The sequence below is a fragment of the Papaver somniferum genome, chromosome 6 (genome assembly GCF_003573695.1).
Source record: "Papaver somniferum cultivar HN1 chromosome 6, ASM357369v1, whole genome shotgun sequence".
In the NCBI taxonomy this organism is placed as follows: Eukaryota; Viridiplantae; Streptophyta; class Magnoliopsida; order Ranunculales; family Papaveraceae; genus Papaver; species Papaver somniferum.
Window position 1 is genome coordinate 10,654,644 of NC_039363.1, and position 26,711 is coordinate 10,681,354.

General features: G+C 36.8%; 4 protein-coding genes across 4 annotated transcripts; 1 reads left to right on the forward strand and 3 right to left on the reverse strand.

Annotated features, from left to right (window-relative positions):
* Positions 1-194: 194 nt before the first annotated feature.
* Positions 195-1,364, forward strand: LOC113290461. The gene is made up of 2 exons (XM_026540063.1): positions 195-591; positions 697-1,364. Exons 1-2 carry the CDS (start codon positions 195-197, stop codon positions 1,362-1,364), a joined length of 1,065 nt encoding a protein of 354 aa, XP_026395848.1.
* Positions 1,365-1,534: 170 nt separating this feature from the next.
* Positions 1,535-3,328, reverse strand: LOC113290462. Its single transcript, XM_026540064.1, has 3 exons — positions 3,304-3,328; positions 2,247-2,543; positions 1,535-2,167 (listed from the first exon to the last, which is right to left on the reverse strand). The coding sequence occupies exons 2-3, from the start codon at positions 2,529-2,531 to the stop codon at positions 1,535-1,537; spliced, it is 918 nt and encodes a 305-aa protein (XP_026395849.1). The 5' UTR covers positions 2,532-2,543; positions 3,304-3,328.
* A 3,575-nt stretch (positions 3,329-6,903) lies between these two features.
* LOC113286899 (zinc-finger homeodomain protein 2-like) lies at positions 6,904-8,624 on the reverse strand. Its single transcript, XM_026535541.1, has 2 exons — positions 7,374-8,624; positions 6,904-7,283 (listed from the first exon to the last, which is right to left on the reverse strand). Exons 1-2 carry the CDS (start codon positions 8,044-8,046, stop codon positions 7,240-7,242), a joined length of 717 nt encoding a protein of 238 aa, XP_026391326.1. The 5' UTR covers positions 8,047-8,624; the 3' UTR covers positions 6,904-7,239.
* Positions 8,625-13,400: 4,776 nt separating this feature from the next.
* Positions 13,401-15,705, reverse strand: LOC113290463. The gene is made up of 2 exons (XM_026540066.1): positions 15,587-15,705; positions 13,401-14,373 (listed from the first exon to the last, which is right to left on the reverse strand). Exons 1-2 carry the CDS (start codon positions 15,703-15,705, stop codon positions 13,401-13,403), a joined length of 1,092 nt encoding a protein of 363 aa, XP_026395851.1.
* Between the last annotated feature and the right edge of the window lie 11,006 nt (positions 15,706-26,711).

Here is a 26,711-nt window from a genome sequence, read left to right on the forward strand (position 1 = left end):
AATCACTTCTCAAACTATACATTCCAATGGAATACTGTGACAATAACGCTGAATCTTCTTCTTCTTCGGACTCTGAATTTTCTTCTACTTCTTCTTCTGCGATCTCTGATAACAGCTTTTACTCATCAGATGAAGATGCGGTTGCATTGAGCCGAAATAATCTAGCAGTTAGTTTGGGAACTGCCATTACAAGTATGACATGGTCTCATACTCGTATAAAAATACCAAGAAATCGTGAAGCCGGAGATATACTTCTCTGGAATGACTACTTTTCTGACAACCCCACCTACCCAGCTAACATATTTCGGAGGAGATTCAGAATGCGGCGAGAATTGTTCAACCGAATATTGGCAGATGTGGTGTCTAGAAATCCTTATTTTGCTCAAAAAAGAGATGCTTGTGGCATTCTTGGATTATCCCCTCATCAGAAAGTAACTGCAGCAATCCGAATGTTAGCTTATGGATGTGCAGCAGATGCAATAGATGAGTATTTACGCATTGGAGAAACCACCGTTTTAGAAGCAACCCGTCGGTTTTGCAAGACGATTGTGGTATTATATGGGAAAGAATATTTACGCTCACCAACTGCGGGTGATGTTGAACTGTTGCTGAAAGAAAACAAAGACATGGGATTTCCTGGGATGCTGGGGAGCGTGGATTGTATGCATTGGAAATGGGATAGATGTCCGTCAGCAGAATCAGGAGTATACACCGCGTATAAAGGGAGTGAAAGTATTGTGCTAGAGGCAGTGGTGTCACATGATCTCTGGTTTTGGCATGCGTTTTTTGGTATGCCCGGCTCCTGCAATGATATTAATGTAATGAATCGTTCTTATATTTTTCGAAAACTTATCAACGGGAAAACACCACCGGTGAACTTTGAAGTAAACGGGCATGCATATGATATGGGATATTATCTCGGTGATGGCATTTATCCACAGATTGCTACTATTGTGATGGCCATTAAACAACCAGATACACCGAAAAAATATAAATTTTCATCGATGCAAGAGGGAGCACGGAAAGATGTAGAGCGTGGATTTGGTGTACTGCAACAACAATTTGCCATTGTCAAACAACCTGCACGAATGTGGAACCCGGATGTGCTTGCCTATATAATGAAAACGGTTATTATTTTACATAATATGATAGTGGAGGATGAGCGTCTTCCCGGTGATTGGCCACATGAATATGACTCACGTAGCAGGTCGGCACCGGTGAATATATCGAGGGTAGGTACTGAGGAACTTTCCAGAATGAGAGCTGCACATCGGCGTCATGCTATACACAATAAAGAAACACATTTTCGCTTGCGTCAAGATTTAATCGAACACATATGGTCAAATTTTGGAGATAATTATTAAGTTGGGATGGAAATATGTTGTATCGTATTTCTTCATCGGAAAATATGTTGTAACGTTGCTTACTAATGTACTATTTATCATATAAAAATTAAAATTCACTAAAATTGACTAAAACTCACTAATTTTTTTATTAATGATAAATATTAAGGTTCAACTAATTCGGTCATGCTTTAAGATTGGTTTCTTTTGCGTTGTAGTATTTCCATCTTTCGAAGTTCGAAGTACTCTCTTGTTACAGTGTCCAATGTAGAGACATCCTTCAACATTATGGCCAAGTCATCGTCCGCTTCTTTCTTTAAATCGAGTTTTTCTTGCCTAGCTTGTTTCGCCGCAAACTTTGCCGCAGACTTAGCTTGTATCGCCGCAAACTTTGCCGCAGACTTAGCTTGTATTGCTTCAAACTCAGCTTGTCTCTGTCCCATCTTCATTAGTGATTGTGCTTTGTAATGTTCATTGAAACTTTGCTGCTCCTTAATTATATCCTCTAGCATTTCCTCCTGGGCATTGGATTTTGCTCTCCCTGTTTTCTTTAGTTGTTTCGGTGCTTTCTTCCCCAACTGACGCTTACGTGTGTTCTCTATATCTCCAATATCTAGATCATCACTGGACTCGCCTGGAATTGTTTCCTCAATATCAGCGTTTTCCTCACCACTCTGAGAATCTTCCATTTCTTGGCCTGAATCAAACACAAACGTCGACCGTCCTGAATATTTGATACTATCTTTTAGAATTTCGTAGCACTCTTCGTGCTTAAATTTTTTGTTACCATTACTTTCTTTGAATCGCTTTCTTATCTCTTCAACCTGTTATTATTTTCAATACTCATCAGTTCCAATTACATGTATATAATTATTAAGGGTGCAAAAATTGACGATTACTTACCCTCGAGACTTCATTCCATCCGCTATGATATTCACCATCAACTTCCAACACTTTTGCAGAATAAAGTGAAACCTGTCTACTGATTCCCTGAAATCGACTCTGGATAGAAGTCCAAGTACGTTTTGGTTTACAAGGCAGGGCTTCTTCCAACTTATCTTTGATCCGACTCCATAATACTCTTTCTGGTTGATCGGTTCCGGTAGCAGAATCTTGAGATATGGCTAAATGGATTCTACATATCATTGTATCTTCTTCTGTTGTAAAATTGGGACCTCGTGGTGCCATATTTCTATATTTCTTGAAATAGAAATTATAAATGATAAGATTATGCAGAAATAAATTTGTCAAATGCTATATATAGATATACGAAAGAGCCGTTGCAATCTATCAAACGGTCGGAAAATCAGAAAACCAAAATCAGAATTCCAAAATATAACCGTTGACGCACGTAATACATGCGCCTGGTAACGGACGCTCGTAATACATGCGCTCCGAACAAACGCTCATAATACGAGCGTCCGTCCCAGACGCTCGTAAAACATGCGCCCACTCCAGACGGTCCTAATATATGCGCCCATCCCAGACGCTTCTAAAACATGCGCCCACTCCATACGGTCGTAATATATGCGCCTCACTCATACGCCCATAAAACATGCGTCTCACTCATACGCCCATAAAACATGCGTCACACACAGACGTTAATAATACGTCCGTCTCCCGCATACGGTCATAATACATGCGCCCGGAGCAGGCGCTTTTAGTAACTGCGTCCAAACCAGGCGTTTTTAATAACTGCGTCTGCTATGGGGCGTAGGTTTTATCTACGTATGGCCCGGCGGTGTTTATAATAACGCCTAACTCAAACGCTCTATATACATCCGCCCCATTATCATACGTTATTTATAAGTACGCCCGATGTGGAGCGTCCACTATACTTCCGTCTGAAATCATACGCCCACTATACTTCCGTCCCACTATAATCATTTTAGTCTCGGTTGGCGACCACATTTGGTCGCAAACCCTAATTAACTGGACTAAATATGGTTTTAGTCAGTACCACTGCGGCTGAATTTGGGACCAAATTTGGGTATAGTCCCCAAATTTGGTCATGACTGTGGTTGCTCTTAGTGCCTCTTTATTTAGGTAATCTCTTGGATTAGTCAGCTGCTAGGTTAGGGGGCGCTACAAAAACCACAAATATATAACGGTCAAAATTAATGCAAAATTAATTTTCTTTTATTGAAAACATTATGAAGATGTTAAGTAACATCATTAACTCAATCAAGAAGAAAATTAACTCAAAATAAATTTATTCTTGAAGATGAAGAATAATTTTCATATTCAAACCTTTTTAATGAGATACTAATTTATTGAAATTAATTAATGTTTTTAAAACATATATTCCCAACAATCTCCCAAGTAAATTTGTATTTTGTTGCATTGGATCAGTGGATATTAAGCAACTTTGAATTCCATTTTTAGCGGTTTCAATTGTTAGATTGTAATTGAGTAAGCATCTAAGAAAGGAAGATAAAACTTAGAAATATGGAACATTATAGTATTAGTTTACACTGGTCATTGTTATGCAATTTTTTGTGCAAGTATATGAATAACGAAATGTATAAGATAGCCAATCACTGGCATAGAAAAGTGTAAAAAATATGTAAAAAAAAAGGATTCTTTGCATCACAAAATGTAAATATTCATGAATTTTTGAACTTCTCTCTACAAATGTATGTTCCAATGCAAAAGTTCATTCTCTTTTGTATTTTTATTATTTTTTATACTTCCCCATTTCTAATGACCAGCTCTTATCTTGTGCACAGGATAACAAAAGCTATATAATTTGATGGCTTATGGGCGACGGGTTTTATCAGATTTTGGATATTTATTAATTGTTTTCTAATGATTTGTTTTCCTGGCGGTGGCTCTTTCTCCTGGTGGTGCAAATATTGACACATATCTTCTTTTATTCTGTTGCAACACAATCTCCAAGTACCACTGCTTTAAGTCCCACTTCATCAACCATATCTTCTCCAACACCGGCTCCCGCTCAAGATACTCCAACAGGAAGTTTTCCGGTTGCCTTTCCTTTAGTCCCTTTACCTTCTCTTTTCTTCTAGTGGCGTGATCAAATAAGATGGGGATGTTACTGCTTTAGACTTTAGTGTTGTCTTTCTTTTTCTTAACTCAGTATTGACTGATATAAATGTCATGGTTGTGATATTTGTCATTCATTTTGGCACACTACCCTCGTACTTGTTTGAAGGCATTCATTACCTTTCTTATCATGAAGCTTTTGTTAACTGAATGAATGAATGAAACCTCTATACAAATGAAAAGGGAAACAAACGCTTCCCGGTAAAAGCTCCGTGGATCAAGATGACCAGAACTAGTAACTTTGGTTTTTTTAGTTTTTCATTTCTCGTGTTTGCTTGGTTTTACCAAATTCTAAGATGTTGGAAGACACTTAAAAGGCGAAATTTTAATTAGAATCACCTCAATGTCCCTTATTTTACTCTCGTTCTATGGAAGTTGAATTCTCTTATACTAGAAACTAGGATGAAAAACGCGAGGGTTTGGTTTTTCCAAATTCAAAACCATTCGATCGAGAACATGATGAGTAAGAAAAATTCCAGTGTTATCTTTTTCGTTTGAACTATTCTCTCTGCTCCAATACTACTCAAAATTGTGTTTTCAGCAGAAAAAGAATAATAATATGTTCCACTTTGTTGGCTCAGGACCTCAAGTATTCCTAGGTGCGTTGTTTAATTGTTTGGTGCTTTATCCAGCGACCATGAGATGAGATATTATACGCACCCCAGCTCTTGTCGACAGTTGACATGGAAAAGCTTTAATCAGGTGAGGATGGTTTAACAAAAGAACGTTTTGATCCATATCTTTTTACCCAGTTCTTCTCTGTAGCTGCTATTAACCAATAGATTCCTCATGTATCCCAGAAGTGTAACTTTCCGGATTCGGCAAGTTGTTTGCCAATCGGAGTGGAATTAGTGGATCATATTGACACTTGGGAGAAGGGTGTCAATGAAATTCATTGGAACAGAAACCAGCTTACTTGTGCTAATGTATTGGATAAGTGCCTATTTGCTCATATTTGAGCCAAAATCAAGGCCGATTGATCCACAAGTACACTTGTTACCGTTTGCTTAAGGCTTGTGCCTATATTCTCTAAGTCATTTGACTGAGACCGTGACATTCATTCTTTGTTTCCCTTTTGGATTATGTAACTATTTTTTTTTTTTTTTTGCAATTTCTCATTTACTAAAAATCTTCTCTTTTCAAATCAATCTTCAGTCAACTTTCTCTTTCTTTGTAAATAAATCTATACATGTTAAGTTTAGGAACACATTTCGATCAAGCCTTTCCAGTCCCTAGTTAGTAGTTCTCCAAGTCATTCCCCAATGATTCACGAACGTATCCGAACTGACCAAATCCGAATAATACTTTCGAAGTATTTGAATTTTAAACCTAGTTTCCGGATTATATGAACCTCACAAATTATTCACGAACATTTCCGAAATGACCGAATCCAAATGGTATTCCCGAACTAGAACTTTGTTTGATTTTTTTATATACTTCCTATTTAAATACAATTATCCCGTTAAAATTTTCTATTGGTAGTTGTTTAATCAGTGTTTATGTGTTCATTTTTGTTTAAAAATCTATAAACTAGTTTTTTAATACATTTATGCGATTAAATTGTTTACTTCTTGTTAAGTAATCATGCTAAAATGTTTTGTTCCATCTTATAAATCATATACAAATAAAATTAGTCTCGTAATAAGGTTATAATACTTATCAATTTATCATATATGTAAGCCGAATTTTAAGTGCCGAATTCACATTTATAAACCAAATGTGCACCATGTACGCCGTTTCGAACTACTGTCCGAACAACGAACAATTGACCGAATTCGTATAATTCGCATCCGTATACCGTCACGAACTACTACCGGTTGCTAAATAGGTTCCAGTCTAATGGTAACGGTTTTTGTTCTTGATGTCATTAGCAGATTATGGTATGATGTGATTTTCATATTGCCGATGGTAATGGAAATGATTAAGCCTAGCCTATGGCCTGTGAACAGCTAGGCCAACAATTACGGCGCCTGTTGGGTGTTCTAGACTTCTAGTAACTGTAAGAATGCCTGTAAAGATAAGAGTGAAGCATGGATGCATGGTTTAATGAAGATGATGGCAGTGCGTTATGATGATGATGATCATGACTTGAGCTTAATTAGACAACACATGACATCCCCACTCTCTTTCTCTCATCATTTTTTTTTATCCTTTCTGATTAGACCTTTCAAAATTAGACCTTTCAAAACAAAAGAGAAGTTGTTAAAGAAAAGAAAAAAGAGAGAGGACAGATGTAGAGAACTGGAAATGTAGAGCATTGCATTATAAACACGTATACGCTCATTGGAATTCGATCTTCAACTGTCTATTTTTGTTTTTAATGGTAAAGCACAGAGAGAAAGAAACAGTGGGTTGTGTCAGCTTCAGTTTCGTAGTCTGAAGACGGAAGGGTAGAGAGAAGAATAAAAAATTAAGCTGATATACCAGAAATGAAACCCTAATTTGACTCCTCCCCAAACTTTTATGATAATAAGAAAACGAAACACATAATCAATAAGCATCATCAAGACAAACAGATCTTGCTAATTAGTAACCGACCAGTATGAGCAATGGCTCGTTAACAATTCTGACTCCCACAATCATGTCATCTAAATTTCCCCGTTTAACACATTAAAACGACAACATAACTAAACATCATTAACATTATTAATTTGAAAAAAGAAAAAACTAAACCTGAAATGGTGAAAGATAGGATGAAAAGATTAATTAAAAAAAGACTCAAACTAATTAAAAATTAAGTCACTAGCTAGCCCTACATATAGAAAGAAAGAGATAAGAGGAGGTAAAAATGTCTCCTGATGAAAATTGCCCCAATTTTAGTACCTTTCACTCACTAGCTCCTTGGCTTGATCATCATCATCATCATGCACCCTTTAGCTGTAGTGTTATGAAGTTTTTGTTGAGTATCAGTTTCCTTTGTCAAGTGTTAGGTGTTTCAGTGAATGATTTATAGCTAGGGTTTCTTACCAAGAGTGTGCTTGTTGTTATGCATCCAAACTTTAAGAACATGTCTCTTTACACAAGTTTCATTACAAAACTGTTGAACAGCAGCTTCATCATGTTTTTGTATTCTCCAACCTAATTTCTCAGCAAAACTCAACATCTTATCTTTTTGTTCTTGACTAAATTTCGTTCTGAATCTTTTCCTTGATGATAATCCACCACTACTTGTAGGGTGTGAGTTATCTTCATCTTGATCATCTCTACTAGTGTTATTCCCTCCACCACCAGATGTTGATGGTAAAGCTAATGGACGAGCGGGTACGTGTAAGTAAGTACCGCTATCACCATGACCCGGTGCACGATAACTACTGTAAGGTGTAAAGCTTGGATGGTGATGAAAACCTTCGCCTTCAATTTCTTTTCTATGAAAATTCCTATGACAACCGCAAGCTGCACACTTCAGTGCATCTAGTGAACCTTCTTCACCTGCTGCCATAAATTCTCCACATCCATCTACTGCGTGTCCTCCTATATTTACTGCATGATTCTTTAAACACTCCCTGTATCTACAAGCTGATTTACGTGTAGACACTGCTACTACTTCTCCGGTTGCCACCATTTTTGTTGGTCGAGATGATTCGTAGCTCGTTGGTGAAACTCCAAACTTTTCATCTCCCAGCTCCTCGTCAAAATCCATTTTTCTCTTCTCCACGACTGGTTAAATTCTCTCTTTAGCTAGAGTCTAAAAAATGAAGACGATAAGATGGAAACAGAAACCCTAACTTTGTTATGTTTAAATTTCTGTGATTTGGATCAGGTGAAGAAGAAGATAAGGGATAACGGAGGAGAGTGTGGACAACATCAATTCTCCTCCTGCAACAACAACAATTTTTTTTTTTTTTTTTTTTTTAAATAGACTAAAATTTAAGAATATATATAACTTCCCTGAAAACCCTAAAAATGAGATTTTCAGTTTCTGAAACTTTTATCAATCTGTTTCTCTCTCTCTAAAAAAAAAACCCTTCAAGCTCAGACAAAGAACAAACAAATAATAATACAAAATTAAGAAAAAAAAAGAGTTTACTTGAACAGTTGAACAAAGCTAAAAAATATTTGACTGGCTATAACCGGTACACGACTTATCTAAATCCAACTCTTTCTCTCTCACAACCTCACTGTGTTGTTGTTGCTGCTTTTAACTGTTGGTTTACTTTAAAGTATGAAAGTGAAAAATACAGAAAAACAGAGAAGTGAAAATCTGAAAATAAATCTTGGAAGTGTATATGGAGTAATGAAAATGTACAGTACATTTCTGAAAAATCAGCAGACGCAATAAATCAGAAGAATCTCTGCAAGCATGTGGAATCAAAAGAAAAGAAAAAAGTGAAATGATAGTGGGTGGTGAGAGAGTGACGTATTTGGATGTAAAGTATAAACGTACAAAAGGTATGATGGGAATATGGGAGATATTATATTAATATTTTGGTGTTGTTTCAACATTTGTATGCAGCAGGGAAAGGCTAGGAAATTCAGACCAAAAGAGAGGAGTAAATGAGCCTGGTCCATATACTCGGGCATTGGATTGACCTTTACTTTATTCACCTTTAGTTTGCATAGTCTTCCCAAATCAAAATTTCTACATATTTTTATTAAGTTGAAATTCGCAGTTGCTTGAAACGGGTGGTTCTCATTTACGTATGGAAAGCTGTTATCAGTAGAACCAAGGGCTATGGACCGAGGCTCTAATTCGTAAGGAAAGACTTTGATCAAGTTTGATCAAATAAGGTGTAGTGGAGAGGTTCCTTTTCACCAAAATTCATCCATGCAGTCGTTTGGGTAAAAGAGTGTCCAACAGTCGAGACTAATAAATATTATCAGTTTTGAAAGAAAACTCCTAATATAAATTCGCTTCTAACTTCTGTTTTTTTAGAAGTCGAAGTTAGAAGCGAAACTATTCGATTTCTAGAAGTCGTTTTGAAATTTGATAGCCAAACTAACTTCCGGCTTTTCGATTTCTAGAAGTCGAAAGCTATTTCTGTTATGCTATCCAAAGTCCAAACAATTTTTTAGCTTTTCTATTTATCTAAAGTACTTGGATAAATGTACGACACACGGTTATGATTTTGGGATTTTGGCCCTTTTAACTCAGGGTGAGCTGGCGATGATTTTATTATTTTTTTAAAAAGGTTGACAAATTGTTTGGCTAGTCATGATTGACTTCAATAGGGTAGGGATCACAATTCAAAGAGAAATTGGAGCTCAGCTTGTTGTTAGGCTCCCAACTAGTTTCTTATGTAACAATTCTTTTGATAACGATTAAATACTAATTTTTTATTTATCTAAAACTCTTCAAAACGGGTTGGATACCAATTTTATTATTAAAAACACCTAAATATCTACTCGGGATGCATATAATCAGAAAACCACTCCTCCACCTCATCTCTCACTAAATTTGAAAATGAATTTAGCACTCATTCCACATCCCATGCTCTTAGGTTGAGTCTAATGGAAAAGAGAAATGATGAGTTCATTAGTGTCGCCACTTCAGGTAAGAGGATGGTCTAAGTGTAGTGGTAAGGGAGGGAAAGAAGACCCTCGCTGAAAAATATATTATTCACTTTATAAATTTTTTAAAGATATATTTTATTTAATAGTGGACCCAAAATCTGTTAATAATATATTTTATTCGATTTTTTACCGAAAAGTTAATGAGAGATGATTTGATCCTTGCTTTTTATTTTTTTCTTGCAAGGATTATTTTCTCGCTCTTATCTAAATCCCTTCCAATGTTTCCTGCTTTCAAACAGAGCGAATGGAAATTTGTATATATACCAAGGTTTTTAGGGAAAATATTGTTAGAGCAAACATGATCTAGCAGCATGTAAGCCATATATTTTGGCTACTTTTGACGTGAGCAAGCTCCAAAGTTAACCACGGTTATGTTTCCCTCTTTTGGCATTCGATTTTTTGTTTGCCGTTCTTTTAGTTGCAGTAATTTTAGTGATTACAAGATTCTTTTTTCTGTTTTTAATTGGATATGGATTAATACGGTTAACATTATACCAGTTTCCTCAACTTTCACTAGTAAAGAAAAACCGTTTTCTCTCTTTTTGTCTCCTCTCTCACCAAATTAGAGTCATTAGAACTTCCATTTTATACTAGATCTTGAATCCTTGATCATCAGAGGAACCAAATAGTTATCTATCCTCAACTTTGTAAAGCAAATCATGAAAAACCATAACAAACATGTGTCAACATAAATCTCCAAAATCAAACAAGTTTGATAAACCACTACCACCGATATGATGATTAGAATGTTTCTGGTGGTGATGGTGTTTGAGGTGTGAATTTGATGACAATGACCTTGCTGCTTCTCCTTTAGAAGTCTATCTAACCCTACACCGTTTCACAATATTGATCAGTACCCGACTACTGTGTCACAAAATCAATGGGTACCTAAACATTGTTTGAATACAAGAGCAAGATTACCACCAAAAGGAAATTATCAAACTTTTCATCATGAGCCTTGCGTTCATTGGAGTAGAAAATTAGTATTTCGTTCATACTTTTTTTTTATCAACAAAACAATGTAATTTTATATTGAGGAGAAAAGAATGAAAGAATTACAAACCCAGAACTGTTTTATAGATAACAGTTGAAAACAATGTTTCAGGAAGAAATTATCTCCTAACTAATTCTTCCCATTTGAAGACTAATTCTTCGAATCTAACATTCTTAAGACTATGAGATTAGTGAGACCAATACAAAATGATTGATTTTATGTTTAAGATAATACTATGCACCCCCTCCTCCCTAGCCCCTTCACAGAACATACGTTGATTTCGCTCTTTCCACAAGGTCCAGCAAACTGCAAACGGCAGAACTTCCCATATGTAGTTACCATTATCAGAAAAGATTTTCTTGCTAAAACCCTTGTAAAGGTCCTTTATATCTCCACACTGTACCCAGCTAACTCCAAATTCATTGAACAATCTATTCCATATCTCAGACGCAACCTTGCAGTGAATGAACAAGTGATCTATGGACTCTAAATCTATTTTACACATACAACAGCGATTAACCAAAGTTCTTCCCCTTTTAGCTAGATTGTCTTGAGTTAAGATGGAATTATGATGTACCAGCCATGTGAAGAAACACACTTTAGGTGGTACATTATTAGTCCACACAACTGTATAAGGGAAATCAAAAGAAGAATCATGGTTGAATAAAGCCGAGTAGCAAGAGCTTACCGTGAAGATACCGTCTTTCGTCCATTTCCAATGCCTTGCGTCCTCTTCCAAAGTGGGAGTGAAAAAATGAAGCTGATTTGTAAGAGCTGACGCTTCTATAATCTCATTGTCTGTCAGCCTCCTCCTCAAGTCTAGGTTCTAATTAACTTGCCCATTTGTATTTATCGAGTAAACTTTGCTCACTAGGTGTTGTTTTTTCCTAGAGACACTGTATAGATTTGGAAAAGTAGCTTGAAAGTCCCCCTCACCCATCCAATGGTCTTTCCAAAAAAGGGTTCTATTTCCTTTGCCCTGTTTGAACTTTGACATCCTGTTGCACACACCTCGCCAAATGTTATTTCCATAGGTAGTCTTTGGGATCTTGGTATCCCACCCCAAAACAGCAGCACCGTACTTCTCATATATTAAGATTCTCCAAAGCGCTCTTTGTTCCACAGAATATCTCCATAACCACTTACATAACAGAGAGTCATTCATGGTGATTAAGTCTCTAATACCAAGCCCTCCCTTGTCTTTTTCGGTGCACACCTTTCTCCAAGCCACCAAGGGGTACTTCTTAGCTTTTGAAGTTCCTTTCCACAGGAAGTTTCGCATAATACCGTTTAGTCTTTTCGCCACAAATTTTGGCATTGAGTAAACCGACATCATGAAGATTGCAATTGCACTAAGAACGAATTTGATTAATATTAATCTTCCTCCGTATGTCAAGCATCTGCCCATCCACCCTTGAAGTCTTGCCTCAAAATTTTCAATGACAGCATCTCAAATTCTTCTACATCTGTATGAGGCCCCGGCTGGCATTCCCAAGTAAGGTATAGGGAAATATGTGATAGTGCACCCTAAACTCGAAACTACAGGCTGTTGACAATGAGTTTCCCCCATTCCAACAGCAGTGCTCTTGGCATCATTGATACTTAAACCCGAGCACAGACGAAATCAAATAAGGGAGGCACTAATGTAGTGAATTTGTTGAACAGAATCCGATGAAAATACTAGGGTATCATCCGCAAATAGTAAGTGATACACTTGAGTTCCATTGTGGCGAACACGAAAACCCTCATATAAACCATTTCCTTCCAGTTTGAAGATCATTTTGCTGAAAGCCTCCATGACCATAGTAAAGAGGAAAGGTGACAAAGGGTCGCCTTGACGCAACCCTCTAGAGCATTTGAACATGTCTCCTGGACTCCCATTCAATAAAATTGAAAAACGCGGAGTTGATACACAAGTCTGAATCCATCTTCTCCACTTTATCCCAAAACCCATTCTTTGCATCACCTTGTCCAAAAAATCCCAGCTCACCTTATCGTAAGCTTTCTCAACATCTAGCTTGAAGACCCACCTGGATTCTTAGACTTTAACCTTGAATCAATGCACTCATTTGCCATCAAAATACTGTCAAAAATCTGTCTCTCCACAAAAGCAGCTTGAGTTTCCGAAATTATTTTTGGAAGAACTAGCTTCAGCCGGGAGGATAAAACATGGGTCACAATCTTGTATGAAGTATTAATCAAACTGATCGGCCTAAAGTCTTTGAAATCTTCGACTGTAGTCCTTTTAGGGATAAGAAGAATGAAAGTATTATTTGCTCTCTAATCCATAAAGTTTTTTCCTCGAAGAATTTCACGAACCTCATGTAGTCCACCTTGATGATATCCCAGAAGTGAACATAGAACTCTACGGGAAAGCCATCTGGTCCCGGGGCTCTGTTCTTACCCATTTGGTTGATAGCCATCTTGACGTCTTCTTCGGTGATTGGACGTTCTAGACTTCGACAATTCTCCATATCGAGAGTAGTGAACTACAATTCCTCCATGAAAGGTCTATTATGATCTTCTTCCTTGTACAACTCCTCATAGAAATGTTTCAAGTGATGTGATATTCTCCGCTTGTCCTGTGTTAACTCACCATCCACTTTTAAGCACCCTATGTGATTTAGTCTTCTTCTTCCATTTGCAAATTTATGAAAATAACTTGAATTTTTGTCTCCATCTTGAAGCCAATGATCTTTAGCTTTTTTCTTCTTTCTTTTATCTTCCAGTAAAGCCCACCCACAATAATCAGAATTCAAATTTACTCTCAAAATCCTGTCCTCTGTTGTTGTTGTACCCTCCGCGTCCTTGTCATCCAAGTTTTTAATTTTTACTAACAATTCTTGCATAACCTGATCCACCCTCCCAAAAATTTCTTTGTTCCAAGTGTTCAAAAGATCTTTAATAGCCATTAGTTTTTTGCAAAATCTGAACCCTGGATTACCCATAAAATTAAGATTTTCCCACCATTCCTTCATCAAATTTGGAAGTTCTTCATCCTCCAGCCACATTAGCTCGAACTTTTTCGGCCTTGGACCACTGTCGCCCATTTCCGTAGATAATAAGAGAGGAATATGATCTGACACAGGCCTCGGCTTTGCAATTTGATTAGAACCTGGGAAGTAGTTGTCCCACTTTGAGTTCAGCAAGAATCTATCGATCCGAGTGCAAGTAGGAGGGTCCTGAAAATTAGACCAAGTGTACTTTGCCCCACATAATGGTAAATCAACAAGGTTAAAATCTGACATGAACTGGTTGAAATTCCGCATAGCACGAGATAGAGTTCCCTGTCTATTTTTTTCTTCAAGAGTTGATATTACATTCCAGTCGCCACCAAGACACCCCGGAATATCCCAAATTCCCAACACTTCTCCTATTTCCCTCCAAAGAATACGCCTTTCTTTTCGATCATTAGGAGCGTAAACAGAAGATACAAAGAACTCAAAATTGTTTGCATTACATCTAAACATACACGAGAGAGAAAGAAAATACCATGTAAACTGTCCACCATATCAAATTTATCTCCATCCCACATAATACATATCCCTCCTTTAGTGCCTTAAGATGGTTTGAAGCAAAATTTTGCGCTTGGCTTGTTCCAGATTTCCTTCCTTATCATTTCTGTCATATCTTCCAATTTTTTTTCTTGAAGCAACACTATGTCAGCATTCCATTTTGAGAGGACGTAGTTAACAACAATTCTCTTATTCACATCACCTAAACGCCTTAGATTCCAAGAAATAATTTTGTTCGTCATTTCAAACGACTTCCCTTAGATCTCGCCCTCCGTTCCTCCATGGATCCGATGGAGTAAGATAATTTAGCAGACTAGACAAACGGGATTTCTCCCTGGCAGCTCTAGGAGTCAAAACAATTTCGATTTCGCCATAAATCTCGTCTTGGGAGCCAAAATCTTCCTCTTCGTCACTCACTTCAGAATCTCCTTCTTTGTCCTGTAAAAGCAATTGAACTCCTTCTAAAGACTCATCTGATATTCCTCCTCCCACAAAACCCTTCTATTTTCTAGTGAAATTAGTTGAATTTTCCTTGAGAAACGCTTCTTTAAGAGCATTCATAATACTATCATGAATTGCATCTTCTTTTCCCTTGACCGGTACCCCCATAAGACCTCCAACAACCTTAAAAGCCCTGCAAAGTTGTTCCTTTTGCCGTTTGAAATTTGCATCTCCCTCTATAAGCTGAAGTTGTTGTCTTAAGGATTCTTCATTTGAAGATTTTCACCTTTTGGGGCTTCTAATTCGAAAAAAACTTCGTTTTCTTCTTCTTCCTCCTCGGAAGTTGATGCCCAAAAATCATCATCATTTGAGAAATTAGGGTGTCTCTGAGCAATAGGGATAACATCTAGGGGTTCATGAAATTGATCTTGGTTTTCTACCCTAGCAACTAGCATCATCTGTTCATTGCAATCCCTAAAAACATCCCCCTCTAATTCTGTATGTTTTTTATTTGCGAAAAAAGAATTATCAACACCATATGAACTAAAATCAGAGAAAGGGAGTTGAGATCTATCGAAATAAATTGAACCACCTTGCTCAAGATGGGCTTTTACAGAAATCTGTTGTACCGTGTCAAGATGGACTTGGTCTTCATCTACCAAAGGGCACTTGTTTTTGTTTTGTGTTATCCGATCTTGGAGTTTGTCTGTCGAACTTACTCTTTGTCAGCTATAAGATTGTCTGTCGACGATGCTCTGCCGTCAGCTACAATTACCCAATGTTTCTTCGACCCCTTGGATGTAGTTACGACCCCAGAGGCTGCCCCATCCTCCCCCATTTGTGTGGTTCTAGTGGTGCCAACGTCTCCATCTTATGTGTTCTTCTTGTTTTCCTTATTGTTGTTTCTCTTTCTCAATTTATTTCTCTTTTTCCTTGCCTTTTTTTCTCATGGTACGCATGTGACCGAGTTCTTTTATTTAGCTGATGGTCCTTCTGGCTCTTCCTCTTATCTATGTTTTCCTGAGTAATCACATCACCGTCCCCTTTTTGGGCTACTAGTTGACTAGGCTGATGACCCTCATTCATGCCGTAAACCTTCTTTCCTATGTCAAACTCTCTTTCCCACATGGAATGTACTATACGCCTTATCTTTATTCAGAACAACTTTATTGTGAATAACTTCTTTGCCCTTATCTTCCCCGTTACCAGAGTGGTATGCCGGTTTTAAATCAAGTACTACAATTCCCACCGTGAAAATCAAACTCTCCTCATTCAATGTCACAATGTGTGGCAAATCATTGATACTGCTTTTGCAATTAATAAGAACCTTAATTCCTCCAAGCTCATTAAAGTGGATCTCAATGATTGAGACATGTTTTTTTGAGAATTACTTCCACTGTATTTTTGGACCATAAGTGAAAAGGTACTCCAAGCAGAGATATCCATACCTTTTTGTCATTAATGGAGGAATTGATAGCATTTACTGATGGCCACCATCGGGAGAACTTGATTTCACCACTTAAGAAAGCAATGAATTTTTGGTTAATCAATATATCATGATCGTTAACTGATTTAATGAACAATACCCCCATATTCTCAGAAAAAGTACTGATCTTAAACTGTTCTTGAATATGGAAAGTCGCTTTAATACGATCTTCCACCATCCTCCACTCTAACAATTTTGGTTCCACGGTACAAATGATAACTTCATCTCAATGATCAAAAGTTCTTTCTCTCCCTTCATACGAGATTTGTGGACCTTCTCTTGTTGCAACTGTTACATATGAAATATTCCCACCTACTCCTTTGATTTTGATATTTCCTCCATGAGTATTCTGACTCCGCAACTCTGGCCATCCATTGTTAAGCTTCAAAGATTCAATTTTTTTTAGCCGCTCCCCGCTGATGAAAATCCTCATATTTGTTAAAACCCATTTACAACAGACCTATAAAATTCCTCCATCCATCCTGTCTATAACCTTCCGGGATCACCAGGTGATGAACCTTTTCACGACTATTACCGGTAAACCAATCAAGAGCAATATATTTCCCCCTGCTATTTCTTCTCTCAATCAATAATAGAGCAGATCCATGGCCTAAAGGAAATCTCCATTGATACGGCTTGTTTGTGCTTTGACCTCTAGATTTTGCTTCCCTGATTGTATTGAGAAGCCATAATGCTCCCTCGAATGGAATAACACAAGAGTTTGTATATCCATTTGATCTCTCGATAATTGTAACTTTGGGATTAATCTCTTTCTAGAACATACATACTTCAAAATTCTTATCCCCCACTTGAGCATAATATATTGACATCCCTTAACCTTACCACAGATCGAACGCTCCAATAGAAAAGTGGAGATTTACCACCATGAATCCCACTGACCAAGTACCCTCGGACCTAAGGGGAAGGATCGATACCAGACCCGTCCTTAGTCGCCGGAAGGAGTCAATCAGCACACTCCAAAAAGACTCAAAACCAAGGGGAAAGAACAACACCGCTGCCCCGTCCTTGGATGCCGGAGTTTCTAGGAGGCTGGATTCATGAAAAATTAAGAGGTATTTCGTGGGTGGTATTCGTCTGTGATATTCCTCCCTTCATACATGATATTTCAAATATACCTTGTTTTGTAGCCAAAGAAGCAAATATCCTCGCCTTTGAGAAATTTTAAAGAACCTTAGGAGATGAAGGAGGAACACACAACTTGATCGAATATGATGCAGCTTTTATTGTTTGATCAAATAAGGAAGCACGATCCCAAGTTATAGCAAGTATCTAATGAGGTGGTCAGCTACCTTTGCATATGCTGGACCAAGCCTTTTCTCGTTCATACTTCGATAAGACCTTAAATTTGTTAATGAGTTACGTACATTCATCTTCTCTTTTCCCGTATCTTTCTTTTCTGCTTGTAATTCGTCCTAGGCTATTAACCTGAAACTGTAATCATTTATGTATTCTCTGTGTAAAATACGTTAGCTAAAAAAAACGGTGAAATAAACAGTCAACATCCAAAATTAGGGAAGATAACTCTGGTTAACATAAGAGTTTGTGGATGCCAAATGCCTGGCTTACATGCTAGCTAGAACAAAATAATATCCGGTTTTTAGTCACTTTCATCCCATTTTTTTACTCCACTAGACTCAGCCTTAGAGCCAGGAAAGATGTAAACACATTGAAAATTCAGGTCAAGGAAACTTCAAAAATTTGATTCAATTAGTACATAATCTAGAATCGATTAGATCGTGGTCTAATTACAATGAAGCCAATATTAAGATTGAAAAAATTATCCAAGTTTTATGTTTAAGCTCAGTTAATTAATATATAAAACCCTATCTGACACCCTCATGCTGAACTTAGTTGGTGTGTACAGTTGATGATCAGAGAAAAGGAAAAGAAAAAAAGAGAGAGAGAGAGGGGTAAAGCAGAGGGATAAAGAGGTAAATGAAGTTGAAGACGTAGTGAGAAGAATTGTGTCGGCAATTAAGGCAGCTGTGGGATGATACTGGTCCATCGCCAACATTCGTCGTGTGACGCTAAAAACGCGAGCTTTTAATGTGTTTTCTTCATTTTTCGTGTCCGCAAAAGCCAGACCAAACTCTTTCTTTTTTTCCTTGCTTTTCTTACCATCACATTTTTACTGGTTTGAAACATGGTTGTTTTTCAATCTTGGTTTATCTCAGGGAACAAGTTTGTCCATTCTCTGACAGGACATGCATGGGCAACCACGGCACGGTGTGGGCCTGTGGGGTAAGGGAACCGGTATATACCACTCTACCGGATCCGGATTCATTTACATTCCTAAGATCCTGAGGCAAATGTTCCATAACAATCCAAATGAAAAATCTGCAGATAAATGTATAGCTTTTGCGACGTAAATTTACAGATCCATTAGGGAACAAGCCAAGTCTGATTCTGAACCAGAAGGTCCGATAGATATCCTTGGGTTACGGACCATAGAGTCTTTAATGATCCCTGGGACATCAAATCACTCCCCACCGTCCTTGATTATTGAAAAATCAAGAAGGAATATATTAGTATATTTTAAATCATCTCCCATGAAAATCAGAGCATTTTGATTATTTTGTTGTAACAAACGCTTAATTGTATAACCATATTTTCAGCAGAAACGACGGATCATTAAACGCCTGTATTACTGGATTGTGTCTTGTACGGCGTTTTAGTTACAGATCATACGTGGTCGCTAGTGGAAATGCCAAGTGTGTGTTATATTAGTGTTCGTTACAAAATGCTCCTTCCAAAAAAAATCAGCTCCATAGTAAGTCAGTTGTTTTCTTTGGAATATTTACTTCAAAAATGATGATGAAGCGACGGAAAACACGCGCAATCAATATTCGCATTATCAGGAAAATAAAGATTGAATGAATAAGTAATGTGAGAACAAATAAAGAAAGACGACGATGTGTATTGAAGCCTATCGCCATTATGCAAATGCTCAACAAATCATACATAGTGAAAGTGCATGAATCGATCATGATTTATAAAGGGGATACCAGTTCTACTCAGTGCTGATCCCATTTTATATAGGACAAAAAGATCCCACCGATCCTGATTGTTGGATCGATAGAATGGTATCAACACTTAATAGGACTGGTATCCCTTTTATAAATCGTGGAATTGATCTAGATAACATCACTAACTAAAGACACTGAATATAGATATATGAAGAAGGTAATGTAAGTGCAGAAAGTCAAGTTGATGTTGATTTACATGGTTACCTATGTCCAAAGGGTGTTGAGAGGTTTCACAATGGATTATATTAATTAAAGAGCTTAATTCAAATGACTTTGAGTGAAGGATAGAGATCGGGTTACATGGTTGTTGTTCATACTTAATATTCACTCTCTCTTTCTCCTAAAAGTTTCCTATAAGTATGAAATAATCGATCCATCGTTTGGTGGAGTTCTATATTTATAGATCATTGGGTGGGTCCCTCGATACAGCTGTCATCGACTATCTTGATCTATGTGCCCATCCCGTTGAGGAGCGCGATGATATCCTAAAGATTTCCAGCGGCATGAACTTAACTCTTTGGTACACCTTTCTTTTGTCAACACATATTTTGCCACGTATGAGCTTTCACTTTGCATTTAATATGGGTGGTTGGATAATCCCGCGTGAAAATACTAGGGGTACCAAAATACACCACCAACTTTTTCGTAGGAAATCTGTATGGAAAAACACAACACAACTCCGAGAGTTAAAACTCAATCAAGGAAAGTGTCTAGAGTTATATCTCTATCTCTCTTGCAATTAGAACGTTTACATAATTGGATCCGTGAACCTAATCACAAAGAGAGTTCCTGGACGATACTAAAGACCAATGTTCAAGGATCAATAAATTCGTATCCAACAAACTAGGTTGGACGTATCTACTCTGATTGATCAACGCACAACCTGTGATATTTCAATTATAAAGATAACAATACAATGAGGAAAAAGAAATAACACAGACACCAGAAATTCTGTTAACGAGGAAACCGCAAATGCAGGATAATCCTGGGACCTAGTCCGGATTGAACACCAAACTGTATTAATCCGCTAAAAAGACCTACTACCAATTAACTTCGATCTGGATTGTAGTTGAGCCCGAACTCAGTCTGCCACTGATTTAGGTACAGTCCCGCTCCTTACGCCTCTTGAATCCAAGCAGGACTCCTCACAATTGGTTACCTTAGACGACGTCACACAACTAAGAGTTGCTTCAACTAAATGGAAGACTTTAAACCAAATCTGCCTCCTACAGATTAAACCTTTATAATTGATTTACTGATTTACAATCGAAACGGATGATCAGTTCAAACGTAAGATCCAGGAGATAGAAATCGATAGCAACTAGACAGAAGTATGGTTATCCTCAAAATCCGAACTTATGCAACCTGAAGTGCAGCGTAGATTATTATTCACCTCACAAGTATACAATTTGTGGAATCACAAAGTTTGAGACAAAAGAACTTTGCGATTTATATCTATCTTGTTCAAGTGATAAATCAACAATCGAACAAGATCAGGATTCTCAAGTTATCAAGATAAAAGATAATTGGACCTGACTTCACGAATCCCAATGAATTTTTTGATAGTCGTTAAACCCTAAAAGGGTTTTTGACAAGGACGACTCTTGATACAACTAGGACACACCAAAAAGTAGTGTCAGGATTCAAAGATCCCAGTTGCCAAGATTTCCCCTTATATAGACTTCAAAAAATAGGTTGTTTTAGGTTTAAGCTAAGATAGCTCTGGAACCAAGCAAACAATATTCACCGTTAAATGAAAACTTTGAATATTATTCACACAAACAAGATACACACTCTGGTTAGGTAAACTATAACCGAACCGTGTACAAAGACTATGTTCAACATGGTTAGCCGAAACTAGTCGGTTTAATTTAAAAGCTTAACACTCATTTACATGAACACAAACACATTGATATTGAGTCACAATCGTGAGATCAAATAAGTCCAGTGTTAATTAGATAATTGATCAAATGCAAATCATCTCGTAGAAATAATTTAATCGCATTTGAATACAATCGACGTAAGTTGTAAATGCACAAAGTCCAATAATTGAGTCGTTCGTGAACCGGCTGAGTCATGGTACACGGACCGTTTTGCAAACTTATGAGCAAAACCGAGTTCCGGAGTTGACAGAACTTTTTCAGTTCACGTACCGGTTTGCAAAATATGGTGCAAAACTGAGGTCCGGAGTTGTCATAACTTTTCCAGTTTGCGGACCGGTTTGGAAACCTTAAGACTTGGCCGGTTCCGGAGTTCGAAGAACCTTTTCAGTTTGCGTACCGGTTTGGGTACTAAACTAGTTCAAGAACATGGAATTGTATTGATTCGCATACCGGTTTTGATACTTAAACCCGGTTCCCTTACCACAGTTCCAAAATGGTTTGTATACGAATGTACATACATATCCGTATCACAAAACAAACATACTTTCCTATGATGTTCATACGAATATGCGTATCACACAAATATGTAAGTCTATATTTAACTACTCTGGTACGTGTACGAATACATGTAATACGGCGTCATACATATAAGAGTTATCTCAGTTGGTAAGACTGATAACACTATCTTGTATTAATCTCAGTTTGTAAGACTGATAACACCGTTAGATAAAATCTTTGAATCTTATTCACACAAACAAGATATACACTCTGGTTAGATAAACCGTAACCGAACCGTATACAAAGACTATGTTCAACATGGTTAGCCGAAACTAGCCGGTTTGAACTTAAAATATTAACACTAATTTCCATGAATACAAAGACATTGATCTTGAGTGACAATCATGTGATCAAATAAGTCTAGTGTTAATTAGAGAATTAATCAAATGCACGATTCAAAACATTTCCGAATAACATCAATAACACATATCACTGTTCCAGGCTATTTTCGAATGATAAAACTTGAATCATGATTTTGATTGCGAACAATAAATTATCCTTAACCGAAATTCATCAAGTATGAACAACGTTCGTTAATCTTAGTCATATTTCGAGGACTAATTACAAGATGAATCTTGACTCGAAATTCTTGATATACTTATGACAGTCTAAATAGTTGTTCGACATCGTCTCACAGATAGAAAGTTGAATATAACCTGATAAATAGGTGGTTCAGTCTTTACTAACCTTTTGTTGAACAAGTTCTCCAAAAGCTTCGGTTTATCTTCGCCTTCAAACGGTAGAACACAATGATGACTGTTGTGATGTCCGTTTCTCAACTACAGTTCTATCCTAGTCCGAGACTTAACTAATTATAGACTAGAAATCAAGATATAGTTTTGACAACTAAATTTGACAACAAGCTAGAGATTGCAATACTTGTGAGGTCGACCGAGCAATGCTCTAACACTAACCATAGTTGTATATTCTGATATGTTAATCTCAAGTCAAGTTTTTCATCTAACGGTGATTATTGAATGCTTGATTCCAAAGCTACCTTAGGTTAAATCTAAAGAAACCTTGATATATAAAGTCTATTTAAGGAGAACCACAAACAACTGGGATCTTTGAATCCCTGACACTATTCTTGTGTGTCCTAGTTGTAAACTAGAATCTTCATCTCCTTTAAAATTTTTTAGGTATAGCGACTAAAAACAATTCACATAGGGATTAGCGAAGTCAGGTCCAACTACCGTTTATCTTGATAGTTCACGAACTCTTATATTGCTACCGATTGTTGAGCCTTTAGCTCCGACAGGCGAGATAGATAGAAATCGCAAAGTACTTCATCGCATACTTTGTGATTCCACATATATTCGTTGATAACGATTCTTTGTTGAAATCGTATTAGGTGAGGTGAATAATATTAATAATCTAGGGTGCTCGTCGGGAGTCGTAAGTACCGGATTTTGAGGTTTGCTAGAATTTGTCTATTACATTCGATTTTCTACGCCACCTTAATCTTTGATCAGAACGGAAATCACATATATGTTTATCTGAGGGAGGCATATTGGTTCTAAAGTCTCAAATTGAGTTGAAGCAACTCTTAGGATGTAAAGGACGTCAGCTAAAGGAATCAATTGCGTAGACTCTTGTGAGATTCAAGAGGCGTAAGGATGGGGACTGTAAATGAATCGCTGGGACGGTAGGTTCGGTCTCAACTACATTTCAGTCCGAAGTTTGGATAGTAGGATAGTGTCTGTAGTGGCTTAGTACAGTTTGGTGTTCAAATATGGACTCGGTCCCGGGCTTTTCTGCATTTGCGGTTTCCTCGTTAACAAAAATTTTGTTGTCTCTGTTATTTGTTTTTCTGCATTACATTGTTTATCTTTGTAAATGAAATATCACAGGTTGTACGTAAATCAATAAAATTATATACGTCTGTCATAATTGTTGGATACGACTTGATTAATCTTGGGAGTTTATCTTTGGAATCATCCAAGAACTTTCACGATATAATCAGGTTCGCAGACTTGTGTCTGAATACATATTGATTGTGAGAGAATGATATATAAACTTTTCATATAATTCCTGATTGAGATTCATTAAGCTGTAACCCTCAGAATTGTATTTCAATTTATTCCATACAGGTTGCCTAAGAAAAGTTGGTGGTGTATTTTGGTACCCCTGCATTTTCACCTAGTATGGATGTTAAAGAAATTTTAATTTTTACTTTATTATCACAAGTATTCCAAGGTTGTTCAACCAATTAATTGTGTTTTTTTTTTTTCTAAATCTGGTTGTGTGTGCTCTTTTTGGATTGTATTTCTACCTACTTCTAGCATAAGCTATATATGGTTGAGGATTAGCTATATATGGTTTTGAATGTTTTATTTCTTAAAATTGTTAAATTTAATTTAAATTAGAAAAAAAGAAAACATTTATGATTTATGATGCATCATAATCGCAACCCCAAAATTGATTGCTACGTTATTAGTAACTTTTTGATTCCATCCAACAAAAGTTTTGTTGATTGTTACAAAACTCACCGCACAATACAAATGCTTATATGTTGTTTTCATTTATCCTCGCGATATTTGTTGTTTATTTTTGAAACAAAGTCATCTAAATATATGAGGCCAATGGCTCCTGAAAGGAAGATGGAGAGAATTATTGTCTCGTTTAGTGCTTACCTAAAAAGGAAGTATGTGAACAAGGCACAACTGATTCATATCTTCAATGAAATCATTTCACTAGATTTTATGTGATTATGTCCATGGGTTAAACTGGAGGACGTTCTTAAGTTTAATGATTCTAGGGAACAATAAAATTCATAAGTTTAATGATTCCAAAGAACAATGAAATCCCAACGGACTATAAGAATGCGCATGCATGAGTTGATAGAAAGATCAGACAAGCATATTAATGATTATTTTCATTTGCATTTTTTCAAGAAAGTAGGGCATATGAGATCGAATCTTGCTCTTTATTGTTAAATGTCAACAAAGAACATATTTTTCATGTAGGCAAAACTTGTTGTTTTGAAAAATATACTAGTATTTGGTATGGTAGTGCTAGCCACCAGGTTTAAAGCCTATGGGACATACATGATTATTTGTCACAAAGCGAAATGAGAAGAACGAAGTTTTGTAAAAAGACTCACCTTGTGGCGCGAGATTCTCACAAAAACCTAGGATTGTTTACTCTCTTGTAGTATACGTTATAACATTCCGCTGTTTAGTTACCTTGGTAGTTTCAAAAGTACTTAAAACACATCATTTGTGTATTGTTAAATATTATTTATCTCTGCAAGGATTAAGAGATAAACATATATACATAAGCATATGATAGTATTTTGTCTTTTAAATCAAATGAATCTAAACCACGGAGCGCATTTGCAATTAGATTGAAATGCTCACTTATGAACCGAAACAATCAGGTGGATATGGAATACACGTCTAAATGATTATTTGATTGGGAAGGGATAAAAAAGCAAGTTTTTCCATGCATACTCACAAATTAAGATAGTTCTTTGGTTGGAGTTATAGTTATCTGTTTCGATGGTATGGACATGGTATGTATTCTTAGTGAAATAAGAGATCTTGTAAGATGCTTGAATTTCGAATTTGAGATGAAAATCTGGCGAAAAATCAATCTAACACATAGTTTGTGGTATATTATTCTACCTAGTTTGATCATGTCCAAAGTAGTCAGGTAGTTTAACGAGAACATGCATCCTGCTCGCACTACTCCCATGATTAGTTGAGGTTCAAATGTAAGTAAGTAACCATTTCGTCCAAAGAAATTTGACGAGCATGAGTTGGGAGATGGATCTCCCTTATTTAAGTATGGACATACCAAATGCATTGTACGTTGTACTTAACATAATGTACTCGACCAACTATTTAATCCTCAATGCACTTATTAGCTAGATATAACTCAGCGACGATGCAACATTTGGAATTGTATACTGGATGTAATCATATACTTAAAAGGAACCATCGATATCAATTTGTTTTATCTCCAAATACATAAAAAGAACCGCTAATTTAAAAATTGTTGATTATGAAGGAACAATAATCTTTTGTCCCACGGAAGTAATCAAGGGGACATGATAGACTCAGTTACCAAGTCATTACCTATATTCACTTTTGAAAAGCACATGAAAACATTAACTGTCTGGAAACTTTCCTGAATGGAATCATAAGAAGATGCTGACATCGTGGGCAGGTCCAAAGATATGATGTCGACATATTTTACCTCAAAATGTGAAGCTGTGTTTTACTTTTTTTCCCTTCAATCGATATTAGTTTTTTCCACAGAGTTTTCTTTTCCCTTGTCTAAGGTTTTATCCCAGTGGCTCTTTATTAGGTTTTATCCCACTGAATTTTAGTATTCTTTTTCCTTAATTAGTTCAGGTTTCGTCTCTCCAAGCTCTCCTGACAAAGTTTTAACGAGGCAATTGATTTAGACGACGAGAAAATACATCTTAAAAACTACACTTAAAACAGTTTACGTGAAAGCACTAGATGTGAAGGCACGCCCTACTGGTGGATAACACAAGAAGGAGTGTCATAGACTCATAGTAATTTCGGCCGATATGCGTGCAACCCAATTAGCTAGTTACAGTTCTCCGGCCCATTACATGTACATACAAAAATATATTCAATTAGCTAGGGGTGAGCATTTTATCCGTCATCCGCGGATTTAACCAGGACCAATCGTACTTGTGCAGATGGATGTCCGGACCGTTCGCTAATGGGTTGGACGCGGATGAGATTTTTGAAATCCAACAAATTATGGATTGGATCCGGATGCAATCTTGAAAATCCGTTGGATATCCATACCCGTTAGATTAAGTATATTTATATAATTTTTAGAAAATATATGGGATAGTTTTGGATTTTTAAAGTGTTTGTTTGGAGTGTTT